The sequence below is a fragment of the Pantherophis guttatus genome, chromosome 7 (assembly GCF_059756535.1).
Source record: "Pantherophis guttatus breed Tessera chromosome 7, ASM5975653v1, whole genome shotgun sequence".
Taxonomy (NCBI): Eukaryota; Metazoa; Chordata; class Lepidosauria; order Squamata; family Colubridae; genus Pantherophis; species Pantherophis guttatus.
In genome coordinates, this window is record NC_142069.1 from 20,955,361 (window position 1) to 20,968,306 (window position 12,946).

The following is a 12,946-nucleotide window of genomic DNA, read 5'->3' on the forward strand; positions in this document are numbered from 1 at the left end:
TAAATTGGCATGTGCAGATTTTACAGAAATCTATTTCTTACTGTTGTAGCGCGGGAATAACGAGAGGCACAAGCAAGCTAGTGACAACAGCTCTTTAATTCAGGGTGAGACTTCAGCAAAGAAACACAGGCAACAGTCCTCTTTATATACTTTTCAGAGGCAACCATGAACCAATCAGAATTCACTGAACATTTGAATTTCCTGCACAAAATAGATACATACATAACATCCCTCCACTCCCAGAAGGCACTTATCCTATCTATTTACATATTTACATACAAAATCACGCAGGTGACCAGGGCGTGTCTTAGTCCTGGTTGACCTGCGCAGTTCAGTTGTTGGTGAGGCGTCGAGCCGGTCGGAGGGACCTCCCGGCTCTCCCGGCTCCGCCAATGGATTTCTCCGGAGGTGTGGCTATCCCCGGCTGGGAGTGTCGATTCGCTGGGGCGGCGCTGGAACTCTGGGTTGCCAGATAAGTATTCCGGCTTACTCGGGCTTGAGGTAGCTGTGTCAGGAAGACTTTGATAGTTAGGATTTACAGTAATTGAATATTCGTGTTGTAATCGTTTACGCAATTGATCTATATGTCTCCTCCAAATTTTACCATGCCCTATATCAACTGTGTATGACTTTGGACCAGTAATTCCTACGATGGTTCCCTCTACCCACAAGGGCCCGTTGGTGTAGTTTCTGGCAAATACTGGTGTTCCCACTTGAAATTGCCTTAGTCCTCCCACTTCCCCCTTGAAGTTATCGGGGGAGTAATTGGGATGCAATCGATCAAGAATGCACCTTAGTTTTAGGCCCATTAAGAGCTCGGCTGGGCTGTGGCCCGAGGTTGGGCATGGGGTGGCATGCTGTACAGCTAAGAACTCATCTATTCTAGCCTGCCAGTCCCCTGCATCAAGCCAGGAAAGAGCTTCCTTGGCCGTTCTCACAAATCTCTCTGCAGGGCCATTCGAAGCCAGATGAAAAGGAGCGGATAATGCATGTTTTATGCCTAACTCGGCTAGATAGCCCTCAAATTGAGTTGCCATGAATTGGGGCCCATTGTCAGATACCAGGGTGTCCGGTAACCCGTGTGTTACAAACAGTTTTCGGAGTACTTTGATTACGGCCTCAGAAGTGGTAGACGGCATTAAGGCAATCTCGAGCCACTTAGAATATGCATCTACAATGATTAAGAAGTTCTGGCCGTGGAACGGGCCAGCGAAATCAATGTGAATCCTCCCCCACGGTCCCTTTGGTTTTTCCCATTCCCGAACGGGAGCTATAGGAGGATCTGGGTGGGATTCCTGGCAGGGCCTGCACTTCCCCACCCACTCAGTGATGCCTTGGTCGAGATGAGCCACCAAACATAGCTATGAGCTAGGCCTTTCATGCGAACAATACCAGGGTGTCCCTCATGCAGCATTTCTAAAACCCTGTGCCTTAACCACGAGGGAATGACTACCCTGTCTCCCCACAATAAGCAACCCCCCAACATTGACAGTTCATTTTTCTTGTTAAAGTACAATTGAAAATCCCCACTGTCCACCTTGGTAGGCCAACCCCACATAACCCAGCCCATTACAGTGTGCAAGACAGAGTCCCTGGCAGAAACCTTTGCCACCTCGCTTGATGAAATGGGGCCCGGGGATACAACGTCAATGAGTAGCACTGGGGCCTCCAGAGTCAGGTTGTCCAATAGTTCGGGCAAGGGGCATCGGCTGAGGGCGTCAGCATGTCCCAGAGTCTTGCCCGGCCGGTGGAGCAGTTTGTAGGAATAGACGGCTAAGAAAATGGACCATCTAGTCATCCGGGGACAAAGTGCAGCCGGGGTCGGTTTATCTCCAGCCAAAAGTCCCAAAAGAGGCTGGTGGTCCGTAATGAGTTCAAAAGTACGGCCAAACAAGTACTCGTGAATTTTTTTGACCCCAGCTACAGCCGCTAATACCTCCCTGTCCAGCTGGCTATAGTTCCTTTCAGCACTGGACAAAGTGCGAGAGTAATAGGCGATGGGCGCCTCTAACCTGTTCGGCAGTCTATGGCTTAGAACCGCGCCTACACCAAAGGGGGAAGCATCACACACCAATACTAGAGGTAGTTCAGAATTGTATTGGATGAGGAAACTGTCCTCAGACAAAAGTTTCTTTACTGCGTTGAATGCAGCCGCTTCTCGTTTGCCCCACACCCAGGGGAACGTTTTTTCCAAGGAGCCTGTGCAGTGGCTCCGCAATGGTGGCTTTGTGTTTTAAAAACATGGTGTAGAAATTAAGAAGCCCCAAGAAGGCCTGTAGTTCGGGCTTCGATTTAGGGGTGGGCGCGTTCTGGATGGCCCTGACTTTGCTTTCTGTGGGGTGAATGCCCGTGCCGTCGATTTGGTAGCCTAAGAATTCCACTGATGGAACTGCTATCTTGCATTTTGCTCATTTGAGTTTGAGTCCCGCTTCTCGGAATCTGGTTAGGACTTGTCTAACCCTATGTCCTAACTGAGTCTCGTCTTGGCCACTAATTAGAACGTCGTCAAAATACGGGACAACTCCTGGGAGGCCTTGTAGAAGGCGCTCCATGGTACTCTGGAAGAGCCCCGGGGTGATGCTAACCCCAAACTGTAGCCTAGTGCATTTAAAGGCACCTCTGTGAGTTACTATGGTCTGCGATTCTGCCGTAGCGTCATCTACTGGCAGCTGCTGGTACGCCTGCGCAAGGTCTAGTTTTACGAATAGCTTGCCAGGCCCCAGGGAGTGTAGTAGATGGTGGACGATCGGAACGGGATAGGCTCTCTGCTGCAACGCCTTATTGATCAAACACTTATAGTCAGCGCAAATTCTAATTGATCCGTCCGATTTAACTGGCGTGACTATTGGGGTTTCCCACTTGGCGTGATCTACGGGAACTAACACCCCTTGCTTAATGAGCTTGTTGAGCTCTGCATCAATTTTGGGCTTTAAAGCAAATGGAACCCGTCTTGCTTTTAGCCTGATTGGCGCTACGTTGGGGTCTAAATTAAAAGAGATAGGGGTCCCCACGTACTTGCTAGAGTCTCTTCGAAAACGTCCCGAAACTCATGAAGAAGGGTTTCTTTGAGGGATGGCCCACCGATGCTGTGAACGCCCGTGAAGCCCATGCCGAGGGCTCGGAACCACGCCATGCCCAGGAGACTCGGTAGCAGTTTGCTTACGATGGTCAGGGGCAGCTCTTTCTGGAACTCGCTGTAGATGACCCGGAACATGCCCACGCCTTCTACGGGAACTCGGTTTCCCTGGTAGTCGAGGAGGCGAACTTTCTGTCGGGACAGCTGGGCTACTTGGGCAGGAGCGCTTTGAGTGTTGTCCAGGACATGATTGATAGTGTAGACCCGGTGTCGATTTCCATTTCGCACAGTCTGCCTTCAATTTCTACTTTCGTGTAGACTTTCTCATCGTCGGTTGTGCTGGCTTGGCCAATTCTCGTGCTGTAGGTCTCTCACTTTTGAGATTCGTGCCGTTTTCTCGCGCCGTCATCTTTGATTGGCTGTTTTGAACGAGCCGGTTCTGGTTGGTCACGGTAGTCACGTGGCTTGCGACTACGCGGAAATTGAGCTCTGCAAACTCGTGCTAGGTGGTTTTTCCTATTGCAACGCCTGCAAATGGTGTCTCTGTATTTACACGATTGTCTCTCATGGTCCCTGCCACAGCTAGGACAGTTCTCGTAGTGGCGGCTTTGCTCACTCTTCTTCTTTTCTGTATGGAAGACGTCCTCGTCCGACTCTTCCTCTGTGCTGGTTCGCGCCTCCTCTCTGTGAACGGGGACTGTTTTCGGTCCGTCTTTGCTTGATAGTGGTCACTGCAGCGCTTCAGAAGCCTTCGTTGATGCTTTGTGTGCTCGGGCTTCGTCCAACGCACTGGCTAGTGTTAGGTCTGGCTTGGCCAGGAGGCGCCTCTGTAAATGAGTGTCTTTAATGCCGCAAATCAATTGCTCAAGTAGCGTGTTGTCTAAGTCTCTGTAGTCACAATGCGTTGCGGCTTTTCGAAGTGCGGCCACATATGCACTGACCAGTTCTCCTTCTTTTTGTACACGCTGTCGGAGCTCATAGCGCTGTACGAATTTCAAAGGTACTGGAGCGTAGTGGGCTCTCAGGTTTGCTTGAAGGTCGTCCCAGGGGACCGTCTGGACTGGGGTTGGCTTGCAGAGGGACTCGGCCATCTCGAAGACGTCTGGCCCGCAGTGGCTTAAGAACAGGGCTCGTTTTCGGTTTGCTGATAGCCCTTGCATCTCGCTAGCTTCCAGGGAGCACTCGAACCTGGTCAGATATGATCCCCACTTTTCTCGGGTCGGGTTGAAAGGTTTTGGCGGAACGTAGGCAGACATGCCGTGTCTCCGTGTTCGCTAGTCACCCTGGTTGAAACTCAGAGCTCTTTTTGATTTGCTTCTTGTGGCCTCAATCCCACCTTCATCGCCAATGTTGTAGCACGGGAATAACGAGAGGCACAAGCAAGCTAGTGACAACAGCTCTTTAATTCAGGGTGAGACTTCAGCAAAGAAACACAGGCAACAGTTCTCTTTATATACTTTTCAGAGGCAACCATGAACCAATCAGAATTCACTGAACATTTGAATTTCCCGCACAAAATAGATACATACATAGCACTTACATTCTTTGATTTTCCTCTATTTACATACAAAACTGTCCACTCTTTTAAAAAAATATGGCTTGATACAATTTTCAATTCAAAAACATTTTTTTAAAAAAAAGAAGTAGATGAATGCAGTTAGCAAAAGCATTTCCTCCATCTTCCCATTTTGAATATATAGTTTTAATCCAAAGTTTTATGAAGAAGCCAAATTCTATGAAGATCTCATTACCAGGTGTCTCTCTTCACTGCCCAAATGATGAGAAACCTGACATATGATCACATTTCTAGTTCCTGCAACAGGACTTTTATTACCCATCCTTTCCTTCATTTCAAATGAAATTGAAAAGCATACACTGAGTGAAAGGAAAGGAAAATAATACAAATGAGAACAGAGAGGAGAAAAGGGGAAATACCTATTATTTCCTGATCAAAAGAGAGATCAGGGAGGCAGGGAGAAAATGGAACTTTTTCTATTATTTCAAGGATTGTCTCTTTTTTTTCTCTGTTTGATGCATTTGTAATTTTGGGAAAAAGTTCTAGGCACAAGATGACTTACAGGCAAGAACAATTATTCACAGAAAACACAGCCAGTTATCAATTTATTGGAATGCCATATATCCTCCCCCTTGGTTCCAATCCTGCAAGATACTTTCAACTTTTCCCATTTACTCTTGCAAGAAAGCATAAACACTGGACTCTAGCCTTCCTTCCTCTTTCCTTTTTCTTTCTTTCATTTTCTAAGAAATCTTTGGATCTTTCCTGAGGCTAGAAGTATTCTAGAAAACAGAAATTATGAGAGTTTTTTTTTTTTATTATTTTAAAGTGAGGAGGAAGGTCAAATTGGCACCTCCCAGCTTGTTATACACTTCAGTATTACGTTATAAACAGGTAAACTGTTGTATGCAATTACATTTGCTTTATGAATATATTTTTATCTCTTAAAACGACTAGTTCATGTATAGTTGAGACTACTGCATGTTACAACAGTATCTGGACTTGTGAATCTACAGGAACTGGATGAATCATTCTGAAAGGATCAAGCCACCAGAGTTGGTTACAGGGACAGTCAGCTGTATGTTTAAGAGATCGGATGTTGTTGGATTCCTGAATGAATGAATGAATGAATGAAAAATGATAGTCATGATACTCCAATTAGATATGTAGAGTTATAGGTTCCTCAGACCTGCAATCTGTCATTTCAACTGTTACTATCATCGTGAAATAATTTTGATAACAGCTAAACAACTGTATTAGCCTTAGAATTCATCCCCAAATTTGGCTATTCACTGCTGTTGTTGGGTTGATGTATTGATAGAGGCTTACAATGCCATCATTGGCAACTCCAGGTGAGGTTGGGAAATTGAGCCCATGGACAACAGCTGCCAGCCAATCAAATACTACTAAACTATAGCTTAGCACAGTTATGAGCTCAAACACCATAATTCGTACATCATAGTTTGTGGCTCAGCATTATCTGTGAATCCAGCCATTGAGTTCTGCTCATCAAATAACAATTAACATAAACTACTCTTTAGAATATAAATTAAGACAGACAGAAATAGTGAATCCAGCAAGTGCACATATTGTTGTGCTAGAATTGGATCTGTGAAGCTTTCTTACATTATTCTACATAGCCCCATCTTAAATTGCAAGACTGTTGAAAAAGACATTGATTTTAAAAAGGCAGCGAATTTAACCAAATGCATTTTAAAGAGCAGTTTGTATTGCCTCTGATTAAGGAAGCAATGCAGAACCAAGCCTTGAAAAATCCAGAGGACTCACTGTAGCAGGTGAGCCTGGCTGGCCTCCTTTTGTTTCTCAGGTACTTCATAATGAGGGGACATCTTGCCCAAACCGCTGTCACTCAACATGCGCTTTCGAATAGCAGGATTCCACCGATCGGACATTCTAGGAAGAGAAACATTTTCAAATAGGAAACATGATTGCTTCCAAAAACAACTTATTTTTCAGTTTTTTTGTTGTTGCTGTTGTCATTAGTTTGTTGGGTTGGTTGGTTGGTTCAATCAATGATTCCCAACATTTCTTGCCCTCTTCTACACTATCCTCTTGTTTATTCATCTGCCTCTTGCAGTAATTTCATAAAATTGTATGTGAATTGCAACACTAATGGTAGACTCAACAACTCACTTAGTGAGAGTTGAGAAAGATGAAAGGAACATACAGATATCTTATAAGGGACTAATGGACTACAGGCAGTCCTTGACTTACAACAGTTCATTTCAGGGACCGTTCGAAGTTACAACAGCACTGCAAAAAGTGCTGTTTAAGGACCATTTTTTTGCACTTATGACTATGGCAGCATCCCCATGGTCACATGATCAAAATTCAGATGCTTGGCAACTGACTCATATTTATAACGGTTGCAGTGTCTCAGGGTCATCTGACCCCCTTTCGTGGCCTTCTATCAAGCAAAGTCAATGAGGAAGCCAGATTGACTTAACGGTGTTGCTAAACTGAACTGCAGTGATTGACTTAACAACTGGCAAGCAAGGTCATTAAATTCACTTAATAAATGCCTCCCTTAGCAACAGAAATTATGGGCTTAATTGTGGTTGTAAGTCGAGGACTACCTGTACTACTTTTTCTTGGAAACACAAGGTAACTACTTAAATATAAACACACATGTATCTATAGTTTCAGGTCTATAGATAGGAATCACATTATTTATTTATTTATTTATTTATTTATTTATTTATTTATTTATTTATTTATTTATTTATTAAACTTGTATGCCGCCCTCTCTCCCAAAGGACTCAGGGCGGCTCACAATGATAAAAAACACATAAAATTCAGTATCCAAATATAAAAATCAATACAATCCCCTTAAAAAAAACCCTTCAGTCCAATCCGGCCAGGCCAAATAACCATGTTTTGAGGTCATGGCGGAAAGAGCGAAGGTCAGGGGCCATCCAGAGCTCCAAGGGGAGCTGATTCCACAGAGTAGGCGCGCCCACAGAGAAGGCCCGCTCCCTGGGAGTCGCCAGCCGACACTGTCTTGTGTGCCCTACTACAGGTTTCTACCATGGTTTACTTAATGCACATTTTGCTGAATCTACATGTAAGGTGTTTTATGTTTATTTTCCTTTAATTTTTTTTTTATTATTATTTTGTGATTTCATCTTGGACCTGATATGTTGTTTTCTATCTTGTGATATAAATATTTCAAAACGATTGCACCTAGAAATGGCTAATACTCCCTTGGATACACTTCTTACAAAGGGTGAAAAAGGAAGAAAGATTGTTTTCATATGTTTTCCTTGCAGTTTTATTTTCACTTTCGAAAGGCAGTCTTCAAAAGGAATGCTATTCTGAAGTTTATGCAGCTGGGATAATCTATTTTCTATCAATGTTCTATGCTACAATTTTCTCTCCAAGCTGCTTTCAATGCGGTAGTTACAGAGTTCCATACAGGTAGTGCTCAAGCTACAGCCACTCATTCAACAACCATTCAAAGTTACAATGATGCTGAACAAGGGGGACTTCTGATGGATCCTTGGAGTACCAGCTATTACAGTGCCCTCGGATTCTTATGATCATGACTTCTGACATTTCCTATTGGTTCCCACAAAGTCAATGGGGAGGCCAGCAGGAAGTGGTAAGTCACTCGTGTTCCTGCCATTCCTTCACCTATCCGCCTGCACTCCCTACTTTCTACTCACAACACCTGCACAGTAACCCCTGCTCAGTAACCCCTGCCTGTAGCACTGCACATACTCTTACAACAACTGTGCACCTTCCCACGCTCAGGAATGCCTGCCTGTGGCATCCTTGTACCCTTTTGTGGCACCTGCACATTCATCTGTGCTCAGGAACACTGCAGATGAATGCAGCACCCTGCAGACCTTCCTGTGGCACCAACTCATCTTCTCCCTAGCATCTGTCCATAGCACCCATGCACTACCATGCCACTTGAGCAACTCCAGTGCTTGCCTGTGGCACTTCTGAATGCATCCCTCATGACACCCACCTGCCTGCCAATAGCTCTCACCCAAAGCTCTCACCAGTGAATCTGTTTGCCTAGGACTCCCATCTCTTCCCACTTAACAACCCATGTGATCCTGGGATTACGACAGCAACTGCTCTTCCAGGATCTATCTAGATAGCAAGATAGTCAGCATATAGATTTAATAAATAAATAAAATAAGTAAAGCTGGGACTACCCAGGTTGCCATCACTAAGAAATGACTGCATCACTTAGTGATAGAAATTCTGGTCCCAATTGTTGTCAAGTTGTTATGACTCCTTGTGGGTCTAGAATGGTAGCCCTTCAAAAGCCAACAAATCCCAACTCTTAATATCCTTCATCATTGGCCATATTTGGGCTGCTGGGAATTGAAATCCAGCAATATCAGAAGCACCACTAAAAACTGTATAAAGAAGGGAAGGGAATAGATTAAGGTGTCACCCTCCCACTGTACACTGCAGTGATGACAGACATTGAAGGTATAAATATAGATATGATGTAGGTGATGTAGAGATTTTCAGTTGCTTTGTGCCATTCATCATAACCAATGATGATCTGAAGTTACAGCTCAAAGCAACTGAAAAACAGAAGGATCAAGTTGCTTAGAAAAGAATATGTTTGAACAGAAACCTCCATGTGAGATCCACTTTTAGGGATATGGAAAATTGTGTATGAAAATAAAAGAAGAGAACCTAAAAAATCCAGAAACCCAAGAGCCAGTCTTACCCAGAAGCCTGCTCTACCACCAGGTCAGGCATTCCTGGAGGTGTCCCTGCTGGTTGAGCTGTCCCCAATTCTGGATCCAGGATAAAAATCTCATCCTGTGATATTTCTGTCACAAAGTGCAAATGTTCCTGCAAGAGTGATATTAAAATAAAAGATATATTGTTTATTGCAATCAACAGCACAATTCTATTCAGGAATACTGTATATATTTAGGAACTTAATATCATGTCTAAACCCACCTTCCTCAAGATGGATTTAAGCAAAAAAGAGCAACAATCATCCTTCATGGTTTAAATCTTGGGTGCCTTGGGCCGATTTTTCATAAGGTGTCTAGTTTACATGGCAAAACGTGGCTCTGAATTAAAATTAAAACTCCAGATATAAGAACTGCAACCCCCAAAATGTGTAAAATCTGTAATCCTGGCACATTTGGGGGCACTTGCAGAAATCTCTTCTGGAGGAAGGAACCGTGGGTCAATGCATGGAGAATGCTCAAAATCCTATTCATGGCAGCTCCTTGCTTACAGCCAGCCAACCATTCATGCCCAAAATATCATTTATTTCGGAGAACGACTGTATCTTTTTCAACACTGCAGGGTTGTGAGTTTGCCAATCATTTTCAGCTTACAACCACAAGCAGGGTAGTTAAAGAGGAAGATCCTTGGTCAATGGATTAGCTCCAGCGATTAGGAGGTCATCGTAGGAAATCCATCTGCTCAGTGGCTAGGATAAATCTTGATTTCTCAGGATCATTTCCTGTTCTGGAAAGTGCAGTACTAATTTGCTAAAGATATAGGTTTACTCATGCAAATTCCACTGAATTCAATGGGAATTAGTTCCCAATAAGGATGCCTAGAATTGTACAGTATAATTTCTTTTCAATTGCAGGTAGAAATAGCTGAACTGCACAAGCAACTATTCTGATGTAGCAGACCTTTTTTAAATTCCCCCAAAGGACTAACACAATTTTGGCTTCTGCTTTACAGCTGAACAGAAACTAAATGAATTATACAAAAATCAATAAAAGCAAATCCAATCCGACTGACGTCCATATTTGTAAAACTTCCAGACAGTGTCCAAGCAACACATAAAATGCTATGTTTTTGACAAATGCTGTCACTTTAATTTGATGTGTTTTTAAGCTTTGTGAATATTTTCTTTGGGCCCAACATTCTCATAATTTCCAGAGTCATCTTATCTCACAAACAGAGGATTAGGATTTTTGTGGAACCGTAGACATCAAGATAAACTCTAAGATTTTCTTTTTAATGTAGCTATCCCAAGCTCATGAAGATAAGCGGGGGGAAAAGAAAAAGAAGAATCTATGCTATTAAACATCAAACTGATTTAAGCAAAAAGAGCAAAACTCATCCTTCTTGGTTTAAATCTTCTTTGACCTTGAGTGCCCTGGGCCAATTTTTCATAAGGTGTTTAATTTACATGGCAAAACACGGCTCTAAATTAAAACCACACTAAGGACAATGCTAGGGAGTTTCTCAAATTTTATGTTCATGCTTTTAACATTAATAATTAATAGATTAATAATTTTAAATATTTAATGTTTAAATATTGACTAATATTAATCATATTGTGATGTTAATATATTAGGTTTAATTTTCTGATATTAGACTTATGTACTTGTGAATTCATTTATTGAAAATCAATGCTATCGTTTTAATTTATCATTAACGCAAAATAATCCATAATGATGGGAAGTATTCCTGAAGAATCTGTTGCATTTCTACAAGGTTATATGTATGAAACAGTCTTACATACTACAAGTATGCGTCATGGTATATATGAGCCACGGTGGCGCAGTGGTTAGAGTGCAGTACTGCAGGCTACTTCTGCTGGCTGCCAGCTGCCAGTAATTTGGCAGTTCTATTTTCACCAGGCTCAAAGGTTGACTCAATCTTCCATCCTTCCGAGGTCGGTAAAATGAGGACCCGGATTGTTTGGGGGCAGTATGCTGACTCTGTAAACCACCTAGAGAGGGCTCTAAAGCACTGCAAAGCAGTATATAAGTCTAAGTGTTATCGCTATATAGAAATGACCTTGAGAGATGAAGGAACACATGCTACTAATTAATGTGGAGCATCATAGCTGCATAATGAGGAGAGAAAGGAACTCAGAAACAACATAGAATCATAAGGCTGGAAGAGACCACAAAGGTCTTCTAGTCCAACCTCCTGCTCAAGGAAGGGGACCTTTTAGCATCCTAGCCACTGAGCAGAGGTGGCGCAGTGGTTAGAGTGCAGTACTGCAGGCTACTTCTGCTGACTGCAGAAGTAGCAGCTGACTGCAATTTGGCAGTTCGATTTTCACCAGGCTCAAAGGTTGACTCAGCCTTCCATCCTTCCGAGATGGGTAAAATGAGGACCCAGATTGTGGGGGCAATATGCTAATACTAATGCAATATGTTATTATGCAATATGCTATATGCTAACTTTGTAAACCGCTTAGAGAGGGCTGTAAAGCACTATGAAGCGGTATAGAAGTCTAACTAATAAATAATAAATAAATAAATAGTCCAATGGTTGTCCAATCGATCCTCCCTAACTGGGAAGAGCTGAAATTTTGTGTGGAATGCAGACCTCAAAGTGCTTGTTTTTTCTTTTCCTAACTGGGAAAAAAAAAAGAAGCCTATTTTATTTTATTTATTTTTGACAGTTTTAGGGGCCCTAGAAAAACTCTGGAGAGAAGAAATAGAGACAAGTATATAATAGGAGGAGAGTCACATTTGACAAAACCCATTTTTCTTATTATAACGGTGAACCCAATTCTGCCATAAAGAAAAAAAAAAAGGAGAAGAAGTTAAAAGGAAAGCAACATCATCTCTGTACCTGAGATCTGTCGATGCGGTAAAAGCGGTCAGCGGAAGTTGCTGCAAAAAAAAAAAAAAAAGAGGAAAGACTGGTGTGAAAAACTGTGTTTGATCCATCCGAAAGGGAAAAAAATATCCAAACTACACAGCTAAGCAATACCTCAATTGGGATCAATGAAACTGAGACAAAAGAGCATGAAACTTTTCCCTTCTTCAGACCTCTTCATTAAGCACGATGGCACAAAAAGGAAGGGAATGGGAAGAAATTAGAAACGCATTCCAAAATTAAGTCAGATGTTACAGCCATGAGGTTTTTCTGCTCGTAACTACGTCTAAACAGAAGTGAATTTGGTAGTGGTTGGTATTGTCGGTATGAGGTGGCTAGCTTCATGCAAATCTTTGGAAGTATAATTGTATTCAGTGGTGACATTCAAATTTTTTCCCTACCGGTTCTGTGGGCGTGGCTTGGTGGTGGTGGGGTCCTGTGACTCAGTGGGCATGGCCAATTCAATGTCCCTCACGGCCATGCCCACTCAATCACATGACCCCACCACCAAGCCACGCCCACAGAACCCAGTAGGAAACAATGTGTGTATGAGCACCAGAAGGGCTCATAGTGAATGCTGTGGCAGAGAGAAGCCAAACTTTTCTCCCTCCATTCACAGTGGAGCAGCTGCTCCCTTTATGATCCCCCCTCCCCAGTTCTCCTCTCTCCTGGGGGTCGAAGTACCTTAAAGGGACAGGCTGCAGCAGCTCCGCTGTGACTGGAGGGAGAAAAGTTCAGATTTTCTCTGCTGCAGCATTTAACGTTGA

General features: G+C 43.1%; 1 protein-coding gene across 2 annotated transcripts in view; it reads right to left on the minus strand.

Moving 5' to 3' along the window:
* DGKI (diacylglycerol kinase iota) overlaps positions 1 to 12,946 on the minus strand; it is a 309,513-nt gene that overhangs the window by 48,039 nt on the left and 248,528 nt on the right. For both annotated transcript variants that reach the window (XM_087873744.1, XM_034403576.2), the window contains exons 26-28: positions 12,153 to 12,193; positions 9,310 to 9,437; positions 6,381 to 6,506 (exon numbers count right to left, since the gene is read on the minus strand). In XM_087873744.1, coding sequence (XP_087729870.1) covers positions 6,381 to 6,506; positions 9,310 to 9,437; positions 12,153 to 12,193 — 295 coding nt within the window. The remainder of the gene's footprint in view (positions 1 to 6,380; positions 6,507 to 9,309; positions 9,438 to 12,152; positions 12,194 to 12,946) is intronic.